The sequence below is a fragment of the Schistocerca piceifrons genome, chromosome 7, assembly GCF_021461385.2.
Source record: "Schistocerca piceifrons isolate TAMUIC-IGC-003096 chromosome 7, iqSchPice1.1, whole genome shotgun sequence".
In the NCBI taxonomy this organism is placed as follows: domain Eukaryota; kingdom Metazoa; phylum Arthropoda; class Insecta; order Orthoptera; family Acrididae; genus Schistocerca; species Schistocerca piceifrons.
Window position 1 is genome coordinate 248,746,053 of NC_060144.1, and position 22,437 is coordinate 248,768,489.

Genomic DNA, 22,437 nt, shown 5'->3' on the forward strand with positions numbered 1-22,437 from the left:
ACGATTAACGAGGTATTCCATGACTTCTGTCACCTCAGTGAATATTACTCTGTTGGAGTGGTTGCCAGCAGATCCGAATAGCATATGGTGCGTAATCGAAGCGCAATCTGTTCCAGTGTGCAGATTTTCGGACTCTGTGACTGTCGATTTTTCAGTTTTGAAGGCTGTAACGTGGTCTGAAACGTCCGAAAGGTCGGCTGGATCATTTCCAGTCAGTGTAGCTCTTCAAGGAGGATATACTTAAAGAGAAATTCGATGTGCGATTTTGGAAACGTTGAAGGCGGCTAGTTTGTTCGCAAGTTGCAACACCTAAACTTTCAACGGTAATTAAGGCCATAGAAGCACGGTCGTTTCCGAATGTACTTCTGACCAAAAAGGGATTCTTGTAGCTGGAGTAAAAGGTTTTTGTTAATCACGCCTTTTGCGTTCCTGTGGATTAATTACCATTGACACTTCATCATTCCCTAGGACATATTTCTATATATCTTAAGCAATTTTCGAAGATTTAGCTTTGAAAATTTTCCCCGCCTATTTCACCCTCTTTGAGGATGAATTTCCAAAAAACAGTGAAACACGTAATTTTTTATTTCTAACTGAGAAGCCAAACACCAATTTTTTAAGGATTTAGCTTTAAAAATGTTTTCACAGTGAAATATTTTCGTAAAAAATTAACACCTTTAGTGCTTGATTTTCCAAAAACTTTGAGATGCGTGTTTTTCAATTTCCAACAGAGAAGTCAATTCAAATTTTCACGGAGTTAGCTTTAAAATTGCTTTCATAATGAAATATTTTCATAAAACGTTTCACCCAATATTTTACCCCTTAAGAGATCGAATTTCCAAAAGACTGAAAAATTTAATTTTTTTTGTTTGTAACCGAGAAGTCAAAATCCAGTTCTCATAGACGTCATTTTAAAAATAATTAGTTCTTTAATAACGATTTATTTTTACAAAAATTTTCATCCCCCTATTCTAAATCCGTAGGGGTGGAATTCAGAAAAATTTCTTCTCCGGTGCAACACCTTCTCAAAATTTCAAGCTCCTGTCCGTAGCGGTTTGGGCTGGGTGATAATGAGTCAGTCAGTCAGAACGTTGCCTTTTATATGTACTGGGTGAAGGAAAAATTCATGTACTCGGACTTAGCAGCGCAATTCCTCACGTACTGGCAATGCAAAAATGTCTGTCACAGAATTTCGCCCTGCGCATATTTCTAGCATTGAATGGTCGTCAAGGAGTGGTTGTCTGGTAACACAGTGATTTCATGTACGGTAACTACCTCTGTCAGCACATAAAACAGTGCTGTGCACTTGCTGCAATGGATAGCGTTTTGGTTATCATGCAGGAGCTCTAGGGCTCGATTCTGGGCCGAGGTTGCTTTGGTTTTGTTTGCTAAGGTAATCTGCGTGGTACGGTATCTGGCGTTTTAATCGTCATACTGAGAATACTGTGGGTCTTCTGCAAAACATTTGCAGTTACGTACTAAGAACACAGAAATGGAAGTACAATAGTTTCTACTGATCAGCTTTTAAAGAAGCCGTTTGCACGTTGTGGACGCGAATTGTACCGCGCCACAGCATCTTCTAGATTCCAAACATGTTTTCTGTGTAACCTCGCCCAAGGGACCGATCGAAATCATTTGCAAACCACGTTGCTAGCCCTACTGGTGACATCAGGTCGTAACGGAATGTAATGGTCCTGAACTTGGCAAGAATAGTTGCTACTAATCGATGGGGCCATTAGGGTGGGACACACAGAAAAGCAGATTTGGAATCTAGTAGATGCAGTGGCGCGAAACAGTTCGCGTCCGTGACGTGCAAAAGGTTTTTTAAAAGATGACTTATGAAAACGATTGTATTACCATTTCTGTGTTTGTAGTATGTAACTGCAAATGTTTTGTAGAATATCCACAGCAGTCGCTGTATGGCGATTAAGACACCTGCTACCGTACCATTCAGACTACTTGTAGCAAATGAAACAATAACCCTCGACCCAGAATCGAACCCTCGACTTCCTGCATGCTAACGCAAAATCCATTCCACCAACAGAACAGCACTACTGCTATGTCTTGACACAGATAGTTACTGTACACGGGATTACAGTGTTGCCAGATTGCCAGTCTTTAACGTCCATTCACTACCCGAAATAAACACTGGACGAAATTTTATGAGAGACATTTTTGTATTGCTAGTATATGAAGAATTGCGTTGCGAAGTCAGAGAGCGCGAATTTTTCTACATCCTGTATATAGATACCATCAGCATTGCACTACCTTCAGTAACGGGCTATATGGAGTGGCATGATCTTCTTTTCGTAGTCGCCCTGGTACCAAATTCGTGACCATGTTAGTAACATGCTGATGATCATCTAGCGACGAGGATGAAAAGTTTGTTTATTTCTTCGCTTGCACGAGGTGCTAGTCATAAAAATACATTCTGGTGAAAACATGCGGCACATAGGATTATTTTCTGTAACAGGAAGGTAAGGTAGATTAGCTCTGGATGTCACTACGGGTTGCTGAAATCTGATTGTGTGTGTTGCTGTTGACAAATACTCTGTTGTTCTGGGGTGGTCTTCGGCTCTGTAATTAATTATTAGCCGACGGACCGACGGTGTTCTCTCTCCCCGCCTCCCATTTCGTCTCTCTCTCTCTCTCTCTCTCTCTCCCGCGCTTGGGCACACACACACACACACACACACACACACACACACACACACACACTCGTGGTGGGTTGTTTGGCGTCCTGACTGTGCAGCGGAAGCTTGGCTGCTGCAAGTGTTTCGTGCTCTGTCCTGGCGTTCCCTCCCCGCCGCCGTTCTTTGTTTCCGCGAGATTACGCGACGTACCAATTACTGCCGGCGTTGATTTATGGCGACGGAAATAATTAGTTCCCCGGTTATCTTCATTTTGCCGGCCACGGCAGCGGGCCACTTAGTTTCGACGATATTTCCCCCGCTGGCATCTTACAGCGCGTGGTCAGAATATCCTGTTGCAGAGTTATAGATTTATAACGGGGAATAAGAAGGCAGGGGGAAAAATATTGCGAAGTATGCTCCTACAAGAGAAACATACATACGGTGATCAGAACCGTAATTAACGTAAAAAAAAAAAGAAAACCAACAACATGGCGCATATGTTGTCACCAATCTCCATTCGCAGTGTTACTGTCTCACTAGCTGGAAGCAGCTAATTTCATATTTATTTGTGTATTTATTTACTTACGTTCTTACTTGCTGTGTACGGTTTTAGTCTTCCTTGCGTTAAGCAGATCGGCAAATTAATTTGATTTATGATTTTCATACAAAAGCAACCTATTTAATACTGTTTACGGAATATGTAATTTATCCCTCCCCTCGTAATCCATCCCACCTTGAAGGCAGAAACTGCCTTATGTTGTAACTTTCCATTTTATAATTTCGTTAGGAATTTAAAATAGACAAAACAGAATCTAAAAAATTGATTTGTACTCGAGCGTTTTTTAATTTTTGATTTATTTTTTCGGAGAAAAAAGTCCCCCGAACAGTCCTGCTACCCGTGCTTGCCTGTCCCAAGGTCCGAAGAAACATTGCATGGAATTATACGGACACTCTAAAATACAGACACTGCCATGTTTTGGCATGAAACACAGTAGGGCAATCTGACGAGCAAAAACAATGTCTCTCCCTGTACGGCAATCAAACGATTTGTATGCGAGCACTATAGGACGTAGACAGTAGGATATGGAAGTTTGGCTCTGGCCGTGAGTCGCGCACGGATAGCTAAATCTGTTTAAGGTGAATGCTCACGTAAAGCGGTCCGGCACAAATTTTCATGTGTTAGTAGTAAATCGTAGAGCCGGTGTACAATCGTATTCGCAGTTTGCAAATACGTTTCATAGTTTAATAGGGCTGTCAATCGTCAGCAGAGCCCACGGTTCTTCCATCGTTTTCACAAATTATGTTCCGGGAGGGGGGGGGGGGGCATCCAGCAACACACTACCACTAAAATTGCCAGATCCAATAAGTAACACGCCGCCCCGTGAAGATGCTGGCTAAAGGTCAGGGGAAAAAAAGAAAATTTCATACTAAGGTACCTCGCACTCCTTTCAAATTTTAATTTCTTTTCATCTGATCAGTTATGAAAATAGAGATGTTATTTTATTAAAAAATGATTTAGTTTTTGTTGAATAACATTTGCTAATAAAAATGGAATTCAGTTAAATAAAGTTGATATCAACAAGAATCGACTCAACAACTTTACAAATTTTAGTCTTCCACACTAAGCATTCAGCTACGGTGGACTTCGTTAATTAGCTAAAAATGTTTTTTACTTGACAGAGGAAGGAAATCTTCCAATTTTCAACATACTTATCTGTGCAAGAAATTCTAATAGTCTGGATCACAATAAAAAAACTGCAATTTGCTGATATATATATATATATCTCTCTCTCTCTCTCTCTCTCTCTCTCTCTCTCTCTCTCTCTCTCTCTCTCTCTCTCTCTCTCTCTCTCTCTCTCTCTCCCCCCCCCCTCTCAAATCCTTTAAATATCAAGAATATCGAAGAGGGAGTTTCCATCAGTCCTTAATGTCTCCTTGTTAAGTAATAGCGGATCCGTAGATTGTTTCATTGTTGGACTTAGCTGTGCAGAAACTAGGTGGGAACAATAAGATGAAGACTAGCGGTGTCGTCCAAGAGAGTCCGTCGAGACCTCAGCGCTGAGACTACCTGGTGCGGATGTGGGCTTTCACGTGTGGACCACGAGAAGTCCCAGGGGCAACTGTCGCCGCCGGTAGATATTGGAAAATTTCTTTTCCAAGAATTTGCAAACAAAATATGGCTGCTCCTGCATAAGGTACGCTCGACAGGGAACCAATAACTGGGCACACGGCCTGCGCTGCCGAAGAGATGCGCGCAGATTCAATAAGGGAGTCTCAGCTGCAAGGGGACAGGACGCAAATCTCATTACGAAATTCTTACAGCCCCGCCGTCACTTTTAACAGAGTTTGGAGGCGTCTTGCTCCGAAGGCGGCTGGACACGAGCACATCGGCCGTAACGTTGCCATGTAACTGCAGATGCTGCTCTGTGTGTTTCTAAGTTCACTGGTCTCCAACTTACATTTTGCGTCGCGTTGTACTTAAATTTATGATACTTATTATCTGCTACTACATTCCAACTTTTGTCATGAAACACTTCAGCGTAAATAAATTCAAAGGAGGAATTCCTTTCTCGCAGAAGTAAAAAGGACATTATCAGTAGGTGTGTCAATAGCATCTCAGTGATCGTAGTTGTCATAGATGATGATGGAGGGAAGCATATCGCGGGGGGAGAAAGGGGTATGGAAAAGTGGACGAGAAGAACCTGTATATAAAGGCATAAGTAACCATTGATCCAACTTACTGACAAGAATAATGTGCAAAAGAATGGAAAAGATGATGTAGTAGCTGTTGCATGAAGATCAGTATGGCTTTAGGAAAGGTAAAGGCGAATAGAGAGGCACACCTGACGTTATGCTTAGTAATGGAAGCAAGATTTAAGAAAAATCAAGTTACGGTTCATACGATTTGTCGACCTATAACACGTGTGCCACACTAAAATTGTGCAACATGCTCGAAATTCTTGGAAAAATGGGTTTAAGCTGTAGGGAAACACGAATAATGTAAGAGGACATGATGAGAAGTAATGCCGCCGAATATTTCAGATGAAAACTCTTACAGCCTGTTAAATAAAGCAAACGTTTTTTAATATTCCACAACTTCATTCTATATGTCCATACATTGGCTGCCCTCTGCCGCTAGAATGCTACGAATTCTGGCGTGTAACATAGCAGCGTGTAACGTAACTACGAGGGTTGAATGAAAAGTAATGCCTACACCTTCGTTAATTGGGTTGGGATGGGAATGTTTTAATAAATCAAAAGCAGAAATAATCCTTAGAATCTGATCTTTAATTACCATTATTCACTTTTCCACATAATCACCAGCCAATTGGATACATTTCTGCCAACGATGAACAAGTTTTCTGAAGCTGTCACGGAAGAAGCCGACACCCTGTGTCTGCAACCACATTCTCACAGTTCTCTTAACGTCTTCATCAGGAGCATAATGATGTTCGTGCAGATCGTCTTTCATTATCGGGAACAGATGCAAGTCAGACGGTGCTAAATCTGGACTGTATGGAGGATGCCGTACGGTGGTGAGATTCAGTCTCTGAAGCTCTGCCGTGGCTGCACGTGAAGTGTGTGATTTGGCATTGTCATGCTGCAGGAAAACAGTTCCCTTTCCCTTTCGGACCCTTTTTAACCGTCGTTTCAGAGTTTGCAGTGTTGTGATGTAAGGCTCAGAGGTTATTGTTGCTCGACGCTCAAGAAATCAACATGGATTACACCATCTGCGTCGAGAACACTGTGGGCTTCGTCTTGAATTTCTTTTTCTGGGGGCGAGTCTTCGTGCTGATATTCCATTGACTAACGTTTCGTCTCCGGGTCGTAATGGTATACCCCCGTTTCGTCTCCTGTCACAGTTGAATGGAGAAAGGCGTCACCTTCTTTCTCATATGGTAATGCTAGAGGAGTTACTGGCAAATTTCAAGTCTGTGCTCTTTCATTTCAGGAGTCAGCATCCTGGATACCCATAGTGCTCAAATCTTCCTACAGCCAAGCACAGCAATAATGTGACCCACACTTTCTTGTGAAATGCCGATTGTGCTTACAATTTCTATCTGAGTGATACGACGATCGTAGTGAATCAATCTGTCACCATGTTGCTTGTGAAACTCGGTGGTTGCTGTCACAGGACGTACAACTCTATACCACGCAGGTCAGATCTTCCCACCTCAACATCTGTAAACATACTCGCCCAACGACGCACAGTACTCGCATCAGCACAATCACCATAAACTGCTTTCATTCTGTGATGTGTCTACTTCGGGCTGACACTATCTGCTGTCAAGAATACAGTGACTGCACGCTGCTTTAATCGGATTGACCGACCGTCTGCGCAGGGTTCCATACTTTATACTGTAAAAACACATCCATTTAAACCGTTCAGTGCTAAGGCTTCCCACCAACTGGAGCTGTAGAGAAGAGGCTACGGAACAAGCCAGTACCTGCCACATACCAGTGCTGCCAACTGTTGAAGAGTTAGGGAGGTGGAGGCATTACTTTACAGTCAACCCTCGTATTTTGGTGCTTGAGGAACAGTGTGCTTGAAATTCGAATAGTTCATCCTTGCATGGAGAATCCTCTCCTTCAGTCTGACAATGCCAGACCCCACACGAGCGCTGTGACCCTTGCAATAATCCGAAGGCTTGGGTTCACTGTCACCTATCATCCTCCATACAATTGCGACTGAGTGCCATCTGATTTTCATCTGTTTTCAGAACTTAAAGACCACCTTCTACAACTTCGCTTTCAGAGTGATGAAGCATTGCAAGCAGAGGTGAAGCTGTCTCACCGTCAACAAAGTCAAACATTCTGCAGTGACAATATGAACAAACTTGTCTCTGGTTGACAGAAATGTGTTAGTTGGCCGGATGACTATGTTAAGAAATAAATATGTAGACAAGAAGAAAAGGTTATAGAATATTAACAGCGTTTGCTTTATTTCAAATGCTTTGAGTTTGCACATAAAAAAATTTGGAGGCGTTGCTTCTCAGCACGCCCTTGTACAATAGTACAAGAATAAAGAATGGAATACCTAGTAGAGTATATATGTAGATGCAGATGGGAAGATGCAGATGGGAAGATGCAGATGGGAAGATGCAGATGGGAAGATGCAGATGGGAAGATGCAGATGGGAAGATGCAGATGGGAAGATGCAGATGGGAAGATGCAGATGGGAAGATGCAGATGGGAAGATGCAGATGGGAAGATGCAGATGGGAAGATGCAGATGGGAAGATGCAGATGGGAAGATGCAGATGGGAAGATGCAGATGGGAAGATGCAGATGGGGTGCTATAGTAGGACACTGAAAATCAGGCAGACCGATCCGTTAAGAAATGAGGTGGTTCTCCGCAACATTGATGAGGAGAGGAACATGGGCCAAACACCGACGAGGAGGGGATACAGAATGACAGAACATGGGTTAAGACATTGGGGGAAAACTTCCACGGTACTAGTGGGAGCTGTAGAGGGTAAAAACAGTATGAGAAAGCAGAGATCGGAAAATATCCAACAAATAATGGAGGACATTGGTTGCAAGTGCCGCTTTGATGAATAGGTTGATACAGATCACATAAAACCAGTCATAAAACTGATTACCACATAAAAGCCACTAATGACTGGACAATATAGTGAAAATATAGTGAACATGGAAGTAAAATATTGGATTTGAAGTTTAGTTATATTATTTCCAGTTTGCCTTTTTAATTTTGTGAATTTCAGGCAGTTAATGAAATGCTTCCATAAATACAGCAAATATTTTTCACTATTTTGCCTGCTTTCATGAATCTTCATTCTGTTGAAATATTCTTGTAGCTTGAGAATTTCATAAAGTTTCTGAGTGGGTTTTTATTTTTGGTGTGCACTTTGTAGTGTGGACAGTGAAAAAACATTTGGAGAAAAGTCATGAACTACCTGAAATTTCTATTTTCAGTCACAGTATGACCTCTCTTCAGTTGCTCTAATTTGACTGTAAAGTTTGTGTCACTCAAGGGTGACACAGTTTTTATTTGTTGATTAAACCAGTTTTGAATTTTCATTATTATTGATAGGCCATAATGTTTCTTGGCAGGTGGCTCTTTCTGAATGTGGTAGGAGTGAACAACCGAACATACACTTATGGTTGTTACTAGAGATTAGCACACAAAAGCTTCATGGCTAATGGCGGCATCAAAGCTTACTAGAAGACAACATTTTGCACTGCTCTTACTTAAAGAGTTAAATAGAAGTATGTACAGGCTATTGTTGAAGGCTATATGTTAACATGTTTAGATTGATGAAGTGTCAGTACCTGAGACTTGAGATGGTGTAGTGTTAGACAGATTCACTGTATCAAAAGATGAGTATACATGTCATTGTAGACATGTCAGAGATGTTGAGATCTTCATGATATAATTTGCCTTGTGGCTCCCCTAGTGCTTACAATTAAAAAGTTAAAGCAAATGAAAAGAGACTGTTCTTAGTAGACAACAGCATTATGACATGGTTATCTGGAATTAATTTTGTAAGAAGTCTCAACTTGAAAGACATCTTTGTGTGTGGTTGAATTGGACAGTGGAAATAATAGTTCCTTCTTCTTCTTCTTCTTCTTCTTCTTCTTCTTCTTCTTCTTCTTCTTCTTCTTCTTCTTTTTACTGTGACTAGTTCAGTCTTCCAGAGGGTTGACAACTCCTGTATTTTTTTCTTTTTTTTTTTACCAGTTATATGCTTTGATTACGGTAGTTTCCTTGTCTTTTGTCTCTCTTAAACATATTCAAAAAATAAAGATATTTAGGGCTCTAGGTGCAGTTCTGGCAACACTCCTGGTGGAAACGTGACTGAAAGATGAAATTTTTAATATGCGAAATTTTTGACCATGAGAAGTAATGACTAAAATAAAAACCGTGGAATGTAGTTATACAAAATAATTAAACCTAAATCTGTAACTTTGAAAATGATTTTACAATAATTCAAATTGTTTGTGTTGTCTAGAATATCATAGTGGTTGAACTAGAAACATGAAAACATGTAAATACTGTGTGTTACCAAATCTTGATCCCTTATATGCTAAAGTATGTTTTAGTACTTTGAGTCATGAATTATAAAAATTAGAAAGTCAAACTTCACCATGAAAATATTCTGAAGTTTTAACTGGAGTATTGAAAATAACAGATTTTCTGTTTCCATAAATAGGGAGGTGCCATGGTTCTTTCCTTACTGTCATGGTGTGACCAGTACCATTCCCCCATAGTAAAAAGAAAAATATTTTCATTTATAAGTTAAAGCCATAACACAAATACTAACCTGAAAGTTCTCACAGTATGGCGGTGGTGAATGTTCTCAACTCCTACACAAAATTTTGTAAAATGGATGACACTAAACAGATTTATTTCCTTCCTTCTTTTTAAAAAACAGTTGGTATTTCACCACAGAACAAGAAAACTTTATTATGAACACCTTAAGTCGTCCTTGGAAGTTGAGGTAAATTGAGGCATTTACCTGGAAACTGACATTGATGATACTGCATCATCAACAAGCTCAGACTCCCATTTGCACTAAGAAACATATTTCAACTTTTGCTTTACCTTATGTAAATCATTATGATAATTTATCATGGACTTTTCCACTAGTGTAAAAGTTAAGTGTCTTTCATTAATTGCAGTTCATCTATTCATAGTTCCCAAGTGACACAGGAGATTTGTGCAAAATGCTTTTGCATCTACATGCTTATCAGGAGGTGTAATATTATAATGATGAAACTATATGCTTGCAGGTGTACGTATGTTGGATGGAACAGTGAATGACGCAGTGGAGGCTCGGGCTTTGGGTTTGAACCCTGACCATGTGGATGTGTACAGTGCCTCATGGGGTCCAGAGGATGATGGCAAGACAGTGGACGGCCCGGGACCACTTGCTAGGAGGGCTTTCATCTATGGTGTGACCAGTGTGAGTAACCACTAAATGCAACCTTGAAGATTTTGTGATCATGGTTATTTAGCTGTACAGGAACTACATTAAAATTCAGAAAACTTTATTACTTTCATTTTGTAATACTAAAAGAAATCTTAAGAGATGCAACAACAGCTGTAGAGCTATAACAACAATGGACATACACTTCCAACAATACTGTGTATTAATAAGAATTAATTGCCACCAAACAGGTCTGTAAGCAGTGTGCCCACTTCCCAGCACCTCATGTTCCATATTTGTCACCAGTGCAGACAGTTTTCTGATTACAGGCATCATCATATGTGAAAAGGAAGTGAGAGTCCCACAGCAAAACACTGAATGTATTTTATTTTTATGTGGTGTGATACTTTCATGCCATGACCCTACTGAAGAGGTATGCACAGATATTTCCTTTTCCATCACGATATTGCTCAGGTTATGACTAAGCATCTACTGTGAGTTATTCATTCCACCATTTTCTCAGCAAGGTAGCAGGTTGCTTCCTTTCTCCACATCAGCCAGTGTCCGGGAATGCTCATTATTCACCAAACAGTTCCATTTAAGAAACCATTCTGGCCTCCTGGGGACCCTATGCTGCTGTTGGCTCTAGTCATGACATTCAATACTCTACAGCAAACAGTTGCATTTATCAGTGAGAGTCAGCCACACTCATCACCCACAAAATCCTGAACCCCACTGTAATGAGTATGAGTGTGTGTCATGACCAGTGAAAATTTGTGCCAGACAGGAACTCAAATCTCAATCTCCTGCTTGCTGTGAGCAGCATACTTCACTAACATTATATAATGCCATTGCATTTGATTCAGTGATCTTCATCAGTTCCACCCATTTGGTACTAGTGAATTTGACACAGTCTGTATAATATGCCATGTGGTCAGATAAATTATCATCATCCATAGTGTTTCACTGGTGGTCCTATTCTGCTATGGAGACAGACAAGTTTTTATTTGGAAGTGAGAGGAGTAAATACAAATGACAGCGAAAGTCGAAAGTTTGGGCTGGAAAGGTGCACAGGTAGCCTAACTTATTAAGATGACAATTCATGATAACCAAGAAATCTGGGTTCAGTTCCCAGCTCAGCATAAATTTTGTTTGGCATTATGTATACATAATTTATCTTCAGTGACAAAAATTATGCTGTATTCAGTTATCTATTTCTAATGTGTGTAGCATCATGTATATGTTTAATTGCTTCTTCAGAGTAACTGTAATTTTTTTCTAATAACGCTTGCTATCAATATCTTGATTCTTGAGACCCACCTGCCTAGGGTATCTCGTTACTGGGTATTCTGCAATCAATCAAGATCACACTTCAGTCAATCTTAAGTATATTCTCGCTGTCAAGACTAGATTTACGTTAATAATGAAAAGTTTTACAATGAAACATAACATGCATGCTCAAATATGCACCACTACTTTTATCCTATTGTAAGCTATGTTCCTCCTTGATAGATAATCAGTAGTTTGTTAGTTCTTGTGAGAAGTCTTTTTGAGCTGAAAGCATCTATAGCTGGGTGTTACCAGTCAACCACAATCAGTACCTCCACAGTACCATCCCATCTCAAGAAGTCTCTTCCGTACAGCATTGCCACATGTGGCTGCTGCATTTGTGGTGGAAAGCAGGTGGTCTTGAAATACACTTATAACCTTACCAGGACCTTTATTGACAAACAATATCTCACCCAGTTCATCCATAAACTAATCTCCTCTGCCATTAACTCCTCTGACAGTAATCAACCAGTATCACTCTGATCTTGAAATGCTCAACCACCTCCTTCGTCAGGGATTTGCCTATCTTTGGTTGTGCTTTGAAATGGGGGATGATATACCAAAAATCCTACCCACATCACCTAAAGTAGTGTTGCGGCACCCACCCAAGCTACAGAATGTCTTACCTATTCCTACCCCAATTCTGCTCTGTCTTGTATCCCTTGTGGTTGACCCAGGTGCAACTACTGTCTCATTCAACCACCCACCAGCTCCTACCGCAATCCAGTTGCAGGCATCTCCTACCCAACAAAAAGCAGGGCCACATGTGAAAGCAGCCACGTTATGTAGCAGCTATACTGTGCTAACTGCACAACATTTCCTGTGGGCATGACAAGCAACAGATTATCCATATGCATGAATGGCCACTGTCAAACTGCAGACATGAGTGTGCACTTGCTGAACATGCTGTGCACCACAACAGCTGCTTCACTAGCCATCCCATTTGGATACTATCTGCCAGCAATTGTTACTCAGAACTAAAGGTTACGAATTCTGTCTCATCATAACCTATACTCTTGCAATCCCCCTTGGCCTAAATCCATGCTAACTTATTTTCCACTGCCTCACCTTAATGTTTTCCTTCCATCTTCTGCCCACACAACTTCTTCCCCATCCAGATTGTTTCTCTCTCTCTCCCTCCCCCCCTTTTCCCCTCCTCCCTCCCCTTTCCCCTCCTCCCTCCCCCCTTTCCCCCTCCTCCCTCCCCCTTTTCCCCTCCTCTCTCTCCCTCCCCCTTTTCCCCTCCTCTCTCTCCCTCCCCTTTTTCCCCTCCTCTCTCTCCCTCCCCCTTTTTCCCCTCCTCTCTCTCCCTCCCCCTTTTCCCCCTCCTCTCCCTCCCTCCCCCCTTTTCCCCCTCCTCTCCCTCCCTCCCCCCTTTTCCCCCTCCTCTCCCTCCCTCCCCCTTTCCCCTCCTCTCTCTCCCTCCCCCCTCCCCCTTTCCCCTCCTCTCTCTCCCTCCCCCCTCCCCCTTTCCCCTCCTCTCTCTCCCTCCCCCCTCCCCCTTTCCCCTCCTCTCTCTCCCTCCCCCCTCCCCCTTTCCCCTCCTCTCTCTCCCTCCCCCTTTCCCCTCCTCTCTCTCCCTCCCCCCTCCCCCTTTCCCCTCCTCTCTCTCCCTCCCCCCTCCCCCTTTCCCCTCCTCTCTCCCCTCCCCCTCCCCCTTTCCCCTCCCCCCCCCTCTCTCTCTCTCTCTCTCTCTCTCTCTCTCTCTCTCTCTCTCTCTCTCTCTCTCTCTCTCTCTCTCTCTCCCCCCCCCTCTTTTTCCCCTCCTCTCTCTCCCTCCCCCTTTTTCCCCTCCTCTCTCTCTCCCCCCTTTTTCCCCTCCTCCTCTCTCTCTCTCTCTCTCTCACTCTCTCACTCTCTCACTCACACACACACACACACACACACACACACACACACACACACACACACACACACACATCTGTTATCACCATTACCTTTTTCACATTTTATCCACTCCCCTTCTCTCTATTTCCATCTCTTATGTTCTCTGCCCTCTGAACTTGTTCAGTCTTGTTGTGCAGCCACTGAGGCATCAGATGAAATACCATTTCACACTACCCTGCTACCACTTCCTTGCCTCGTGCATCCTTCTTGACTCCCTCCCCACCTCCATCTACCCATGCAAGTGCTTTTGATAACTAATATTGGCTATCAGTCTCACTGCTACTGCGAGTGTGTGCATGTTTTGTTGCCTCGGTTGTTTTGAGTGTGATGTATGTGCTCTCATTAGGCCAAGCACAAGAGCTCAAAAGCTGATATTATCTGTTTTCTATTACATGTTTCTGTGCACCACACGTCAGTCCTTTGTAGGCAATGGATGCCTTTCCGTTATTGTACATATTTTTCAATCCACGAATTTTCACCATTGTTATAAATTATCCATTGAGGTTGGCAATAGTCCATAGTTGTTCAAATACAGTATAATTTTACATTCTCAACTGATTTGGTTTATAGGGACGGAAAGGAAAAGGCTCAATTTTCGTTTGGGCCTCTGGAAATGGAGGAAGACACACTGATTCCTGCAACTGTGATGGGTACACGAACTCAATATTCACTCTCTCCATCTCAAGCGCAACACAAGGAGGGTGAGTCCTGCTAACAGTGGATTGATTTTCATTATTGAATATTTCCTGAATAAAAAATAATTCTGATTATTCTCTCAGGCTGCTAGTCTTCAAAATTCACCATGAGTTACAGTTTGTATGAGACTATATTGCATCACCAATGTCATATCAAAAACTTCATTGCATGTCTTTTTACAAGCAGATAGAAGAAACTGTTAACAATTTTTTTGTTTGTAACAAATGTGTTGTTAATGTAAATTAATTTTAGATCTTTAACAAGATGCGAAATAATTGGGATAGAAAAATACCTGTTAATCAATCATGATTTGCAAGGTCAAGCTCTACACTAGTTAAAGTGGACTGTTTACTCCTTAGCTCCACCTATGGAACACAAAGTTCTTTGCAATGCTCAATTTTGTATGTGTATTTTGTTCAAATGCTGTAAAAATAAAAACATTATTTTGTTCATTGTAGTGTATTTTGCATTTTTAGGTACAAGCCATGGTATTTAGAGGAGTGTTCATCAACATTAGCCACTACCTACAGTTCTGGTACACCTGGTCATGACAAGAGTGTTGCAACTGTTGACATGGATGGTAAACTAAGGCCAGATCACATATGCACTGTGGAACACACAGGTGAATATATGATGTTAATTTTTATATTTGGAATGAAGATCAAAAGAAAGAGATGAATGGTGTTAATTTTTGAAGCTAATGAAAGGATGTAGTTAAGACTGGCATAGGGCTTGTAGTAATAATGAAGTATTAATTTCTGATGTAGCAAATACATTTAGTTTTCATGTGGTTTACAGGCAGGAATTGTATTTTTGGCTGTATGAAGGCACATGTATAATTAATTTATTTCCACAGGTACATCAGCCTCTGCACCACTGGCAGCTGGCATTGCAGCTTTAGCACTGGAGGCTAATCCTGACCTTACATGGAGAGACATGCAGTACCTTGTAGTGTTATCATCACGATCAGGGCCATTAGAAAAGGAATCGGGCTGGATAATTAATGGAGTGAAACGGAAAGGTTAGCACCACAAGGCTGCTTTTTTATGGCAAACTTTTCAGATTGATGAAATATGTACTTTATTTCTGATTAGAAGGAATGTATGGTAATTCTTTCATGTCATTAATTTCTTTTTTTGTAATTGATTCAATATTTGATGAATTGTTAACATGTGACATTTATTTTCTTTTTACCAACACAACTTCAATATCTCTCAATATTTTCCAGTGAGTCACAAGTTTGGGTATGGGTTGATGGATGCAGCTGCCATGGTTAGCTTTGCTGAGCAGTGGACTAATGTTCCTCCACAGCACATCTGCAAATCACACGAGATAAATGAAGAGCGGTAAGTGCAAATTATCTGCTGTGATAAGACAGTGGCTTACCACTTATTTAGAGGACGATATGTGTTGTAAAACTAATTTTATAAGGCATTGGGCTTAATTTATAGCCTCATGATACATAGTTGTCACAATCTCAGTATTCTGTCCTCAATTTAGTATCACAGATATGAATCAAGAGAAATAACTGGAGTGTGCCATGAAAATGTATACCCTGGTATTATTTGTGTGGTCATTACACATAAGTTAAATGGGTCTGCTTGGTAAAATAAAAGGTATAGGGCCTACTTACAATATAGACTTGCCTGCATCCTAGTAATTATGATGCAGCTTGGTAAGAAAAAGACCTTCTACTAGTAGAGTGACAAATATCGCTGTACGATAGCTTTCAATATTACAAGTATTTAAACTTCGTGGTGAACCATGACTTCATCATGAAGGAGATAGTGGGCTTACAGTAATTTGTCGTCGTCGTCGTCGTCGTCGTCGTCGTCGTCGTCGTCGTCGTCAGTCCTGAGACTGGTTAGATGCAGTTCTCCATGGTACTCTATCTTGTGCAAGCTGCTTCATCTCCCAGTACGTACTGTAGCCTACATCCTTTTGAATCTGCTTAGTGTATTCATCTCTTGGTGTCACTCTACGATTTTTGCCCTCCACGCTGCCCTCCAATGCTAAATTTGTGATCCCTTGATGCCTCAGAACATGTCCTACTAACCGGTCCCTTCTTTTTGTCAAGTTGTGCCACAAACTCCTCTTCTCCCCAATTCTATTCAATACTTCGTCATTAGTTATGTGATCTACCCATCTAATCTTCAGCATTCTTCTGTAGCACCACATTTCAAAAGCTTCTATTCTCTTCTTGTCCAAACTATTTACTGTCGTCGTTTCACTTCCATACATGGCTACACTCCATACAAATACTTTCAGAAAGGACTTTCTGACACTTAAATCTATACTCGATGTTAACAAATTTCTCTTCTTCAGAAACGCTTTCCTTGCCATTGCAACTCTACATTTTATATCCTCTCTACTTCGACCATCATCAGTTATTTTGCTCCCCAAATAGCAAAACTCGTTTACTACTTTAAGTGTCTCATTTCCTAATCTAATTCCCTCAGCATCACCCGATTTAATTCAACTACATTCCATTACCTTCGTTTTGCTTTTGTTGATGTTCATCTTATACCCTCCTTCCATGACACTGTAAATGCTATTCAACTACTCTTCCAAGTCCTTTGCTGTGTCTGACAGAATTACAATGTCGTCAGCGAACCTCAAAGTTTTTATTTCTTCTCCATGGATTTTAATACCTACTACAAATTCTTCTTTTGTTTCCTGTACTGCTTGCTCAATATAGAGATTGAATAACATTGGGGAGAGGCTGCAACCCTGTCTCACTCCCTTCCCAACCACTGCTTTCCTTTCATACCCCTCGACTCTTATAACAGCCATCTGATTTCTGTATAAATTGTAAATAGCCTTTTGCTCCCTGTATTTTACCCCTGCCACCTTCAGAATTTGATAGAGAGTATTCCGGTCAACATTATCGAAAGCTTTCTCTAAGTCTACAAATGCTATAAACGTAGGTTTGCCTTTTCTTAATCTAGCTTCTAAGATAAGTAGGGTCAGTATTGCCTCACGTGTTCCAATATTTCTATGGAATCCAAATTGATCTTCCCCGAGGTCAGCTTCTACCAGTTTTTCCATTCATCTGTAAAGAATTCGCATAAGTAATTAATTGAAAAAAAAATTTTTAGTAAAAAACTACCTACAACTCAGTTTACATTATACAATTAAAACGTGATGACTAGTTCAGTTGTGCACAACCACCATATTCAAATCATAAAAATGAATTCATTATGCATTGAAAAATGTCATCGATTAGCAACAGGCATGCAATGACATGCAGTTGTATCATGGGCCAACAAGATCAGGACAGTATGCTGTTGAAAACATCATCTAGAGTGAGCCTGGTTGTAAACCACCACCGTCTTGTGACATTATGCTTTAAAACTTGGCTCAGTCTCAGTGATGCTTTTAACAGGACACTGTCATAGTCTTGAGGCCCATAATATGAATGCATGCCACTGCATGACTGTTGCTACTCAACAGTGTTTTTCAGTGCCTATTCAACTTGAAACATCCTGGCAGATTAAAATTGTGTGCAGGACCGAAACTCGAACTTCGGCCCTATGCCTCTTGTGGGTGAGTGCTCTACCCACTTATCTACCCAAGCATGACTCATGACCTGTCCTCACAGCTTTACTTCCCCAAGAGCCCCATCTCCCACCTTCCATACGTAACAGAAGCTCTCCTGCAAATCTGCTAGACTAGCACTCTTGAAGACAGGATATTTTGGAGATAAAGCTTATCCACAGCCTGTTGGATGTTCCCAGAATGAAATTTTCACTCTGCAGTGAAATGTGTGCACCGATATGAATCTTCCTGGTGGATTAAAACTGTGTGCTGGGCCAAGACTCAGACTCGGCACCTTTGTCTTTCACCAGCAAGTGGTCAGCTAGTTTTTATGATCTGAATGATACGAAGTTGGTCTTTATACCCAACCAAAACGAGTCACAGTGTTTTTATTGTGTAACGTAAATTGGGAGTCTATGCAGCAAAAATTTTTTATATTAGAAATTCGTGTTTAATAAATTACTTAGTCTTGCTCAATGCTTTTGTTTTATCATACTAAAAACATGTCTGTTGCATTTTCATGTTTTAGGCCGATTGATCCAGCACCAGGTTCAACCCTGCAAGTGCAAATGGATGTGGATGGTTGCAGTAAGACACTAAATGAGGTTCGTTTCCTGGAACATGTGCAGTGCAAAGTGTCTCTCCGTTTCTTCCCTCGTGGTAACCTACGTATTCTTCTTACTTCACCAATGGGAACTACATCTACACTACTCTTTGAACGTCCACGAGATGTTGTCAGTTCCAATTTTGATGACTGGCCATTCCTTAGTGTCCATTTCTGGGGGGAAAAGGCAGATGGCCGCTGGACTCTTGAAATTATTAATGGTGGAAATCGGCGAGTCAACCAACCAGGTACTTCCTTTTACATTCAGATCATTAAAGCTTTAAATTTGTCTTGCAATTTGATAGAAAAAGTTGTATATTGTTGCAGTCCTTTATGTGCTATACTCATTTCCTCTGTCACCTGCTTTAAAATTTGTTTCTAACATGTGTAAAAATGAATTTCCCAGCAGATCAGAATTGGGTGCAAGGTGTTTTGTGGCAGCATGTGAATGTTGAATTCTGATATGTGAAAGTGGCAGTACATAATTATAAATTTTAAGTGCAGATATTGGCTAATACAGTTTACTATTTTTTGTTTGTTTCAGGCATCTTGAAGAAGTGGCAGTTGATTTTCTATGGTACAGCAACAAATCCCATCCGCTTACGACAAAGTTTACGACTGGGTAGTGCACCTGGTATTCCAGTTTCTCAGGCTACTGCTTCACAAAACTCCTACATCTTCCCAGACTCTCAACCAACCGGATCTCCTGCTGATGACTACTTCAATGGCTTCAATCCAGGCTTTCAAAATTTTCCCAACATCTATAGTGTATCAGGTATTACATAGTACACTAATGGCCTTAAATATATTGAAGAATGCACTGGACTCTTAAAAGACTCTGAAACAAAGAAGAGTTTGGTCCATTCAGTACTTTACATGCAGTACTTGAAGTTTCATTGTCAAAAAATGTAACATCCATTTATCCAGAAAGAGCAAAATTAGTTGATAGGGAAACACTATTTTCAGTGTGTTGAGTTTCTTGCACTGAACTTAACCCATGAAATCCCAACCATACAAAACAAAAAGTGATAATTATCAAAGCTATGGACTTCTAAATAGGGAAGTTTGATTTCATGTTCTAGAACTATGTTTAAATAATAATATTTATTTTTATTATTATTTCAGGAAGCAACCCAGAAGCATCAGTTGCTCCACTTGAAGGTGATGAGATTCCAGATAATGCAGTGCAAGTAACATATGAAAAAGATAGTAGCAGCATTGCAGGTAGTTTGAAGGTGCTGCATACGTGTGATCCAGAGTGTGACTCACAAGGCTGTTACGGAAAGGGACCTACACAGTGCATTGCATGCAAACATTATAAACTGGACAAGTAAGTCCTTGTTTTCCCCTTCTTCCATTTATTTTTTTGCACAATTGTTTTATGTTTTTCATATAAGAAACTATCAATGTAACAAACTATCAATGTAACAAACTAGTTTGATCTTGCAAGCATGATAAGTCTATTGGGGATCTTGGTCATTATAAACTATACTATTTGAAGCAGTTCACTAATTATCTAAAAGATAAGTGTGTTATACTAATTTACTACAACCTTCATTCAATCTGTTTCAAGTGATGATAGAATTCTGTACACCACAACAGAACCCATAAAAACATAGTATTGTTCACAGATCACTGAAACATTTTCTGGATTCTGTTGTGCTAAACTGAAAATAAAAAGCTTTCGTACAAATTGGAAATTGGGAAGGAGAGGCGGAGGCATGGAGAGGCGCAGAGAGGGAGAGGGTAACCTGCGAGATGCACAAGAAAGGTGTGGCAGGAGGGAAATACAAAGTTAAACATCAATCTAGCAAGGTGATACATTATACTCACAATTAGGACTGATTGAGATGGTGTAGTGATAATACAACTGACTTGCATTTATACCAAATAAATTAACAAACGGCGGAGCTGATCCTCCTTGGTACGCGAAACAGGTTAGTACCCTGTTGCAGAAACAATGAAACAAACATGCCAGATTTAAACAGTCGCAAAATCCCCAAGATTGGCGATCTTTTACAGAACTATGTTAGTGGCAAGAAACAATCAATGCCTTCTCTGCGTGATAGCAATGGAGATACTATCAAAGACAGTACTGCCAAAGCAGAGTTACTACGGTAAACACAGCCTTGCGAAATGCCTTCACAAAAGAAGACAAAGTAAATATTCCAGGATTTGAATCAAGAATAGCTGCCAACATGAGTAACGTAGAAGTAAATATCCTCATAGTAGTGAAGCAACTTAAAATCAATTAATAAAAGCAAGTCTTCTGGTCCAGGCTGTATACCAGTTAGGTTCCTTTCGGAGTATGCTGATGCATTAGCTCCATACTTAACAATCATATACTACTGTTCGCTCAACAAAAGATCCATATCCAAAGACTGGAAAGTTCCACAGGTCACACCAATATTCAACAAAGGTAGTAGGAGTAATCCACTAAATTACAGGTCCTTATCATTAATGTCGATATGCAACAGGATTTTGGAACATATATTGTGTTCAAACATTATGAATTACCTTGAAGAAAACGGTCTATTGACACACAGTCATCATGGATTTAGAAAATGTTAGTCCTGTGGAACGCAACCAGCTCTTTATTCTCATCAAGTGTTGAGTGCTATTGACAAGGGATTTCAGATTGATTCTGGATTTCTGGAAGGCTTTTGACACTGTACCACACAATTGTGTGTTTGTGGAATACCATCTCAGTTATGAGACTGGATTTGTGATTTCCTGTCAGAGAGGTCACAGTTCATAGTAATTGATGGGATGTCATTGAGTAAAACAGAAGTGATTTCTGGTGTTCTCCAAGGTAGTGTTATAGGCCCTTTGCTGTTCCTTATCTATATAAATGATTTGGGAGACAATCTGAGCAGCTGTCTTGGGTTGTTAGCAGATGAAGCTGCCGTTATGCGACTAATAAAGTCATCAGAAGATTAAAACAAATTGCATAATGATTTAGAAAAGATACCTGAATAGGTCAAAAATTGGTAGTTTACTCTAAATAACGAAAAGTGTGAGGTCATCCGCATGAGTGCTAAAAGGAACTCGTTAAACTTCGATTACACGATAAATCAGTCTAATCTAAAAGCTTGATACCTACATATTACAATTACGAACAACTTAAATTGGACGCAACACATAGAAAATGTTGTGGGGAAGTCCAACCAAAGACTGTGTTTTATTGGCAGGACACTTAGAAAATGTAACAGATCTACTAAGGAGGCAGCCTACACTGCAGTTGTGCGTCCTCCTTTAGATTCAGCTGTGTGGTGTGGTATCCTTACCAGATAGGACTGACGGAGTAAGTAGAAAAAGTTCAAAGAAGGGCAGCACGTTTTGTATTATCGAAAAATATTGGAGAGAGTGTCACAGAAATGATACAGGATTTGGGCTGGACATCACTAAAAGAAAGGCATTTTTCATTGTGATGGAATCTTCTCACGGAATTCCAATCTCCAACTTTCTCCTCTGAATGCGAAAATATTTCGTTGACACTGACCTACATAGGGAGAAACAATCACCATGATAAAATAAGGGAAATCGGAGCTATATGAGATTGGAATAATAGAGAATTGTGAAGGTGGTTCGATGAACCCTCTGCCAGGCACTTAAATGTGATTTGCATGTAGATTTAGAGGATGGCAGTTGAAGTGCCTTTTCAGCCATTCAGATTTAGGTTTACTGTGATTTTGCTAACTCACTTTCTCACTTGAGACAACTATAAGAATCTTAGGCATCTGCAGTCAGCAAGGAAACTGGATGGTGGTGGTCGGGGTGGGTTTAAACGTGGCAAGAGGGGGCATTTGGTTGCTGCCCCAGCCCTCTCCTCCCCTGGAATCGAGATTACGAACTTTTTT

General features: G+C 40.6%; 1 protein-coding gene across 1 annotated transcript in view; it reads left to right on the forward strand.

The window, feature by feature from the left end:
• LOC124709143 (furin-like protease 2) overlaps positions 1–22,437 on the forward strand; it is a 467,447-nt gene that overhangs the window by 408,190 nt on the left and 36,820 nt on the right. Inside the window, exons 5-12 of the mRNA XM_047240815.1 lie at positions 10,388–10,560; positions 14,311–14,441; positions 14,913–15,058; positions 15,293–15,457; positions 15,665–15,782; positions 18,503–18,825; positions 19,122–19,352; positions 19,703–19,907. Of these exons, the coding sequence (XP_047096771.1) occupies positions 10,388–10,560; positions 14,311–14,441; positions 14,913–15,058; positions 15,293–15,457; positions 15,665–15,782; positions 18,503–18,825; positions 19,122–19,352; positions 19,703–19,907 (1,492 nt within the window). The remainder of the gene's footprint in view (positions 1–10,387; positions 10,561–14,310; positions 14,442–14,912; positions 15,059–15,292; positions 15,458–15,664; positions 15,783–18,502; positions 18,826–19,121; positions 19,353–19,702; positions 19,908–22,437) is intronic.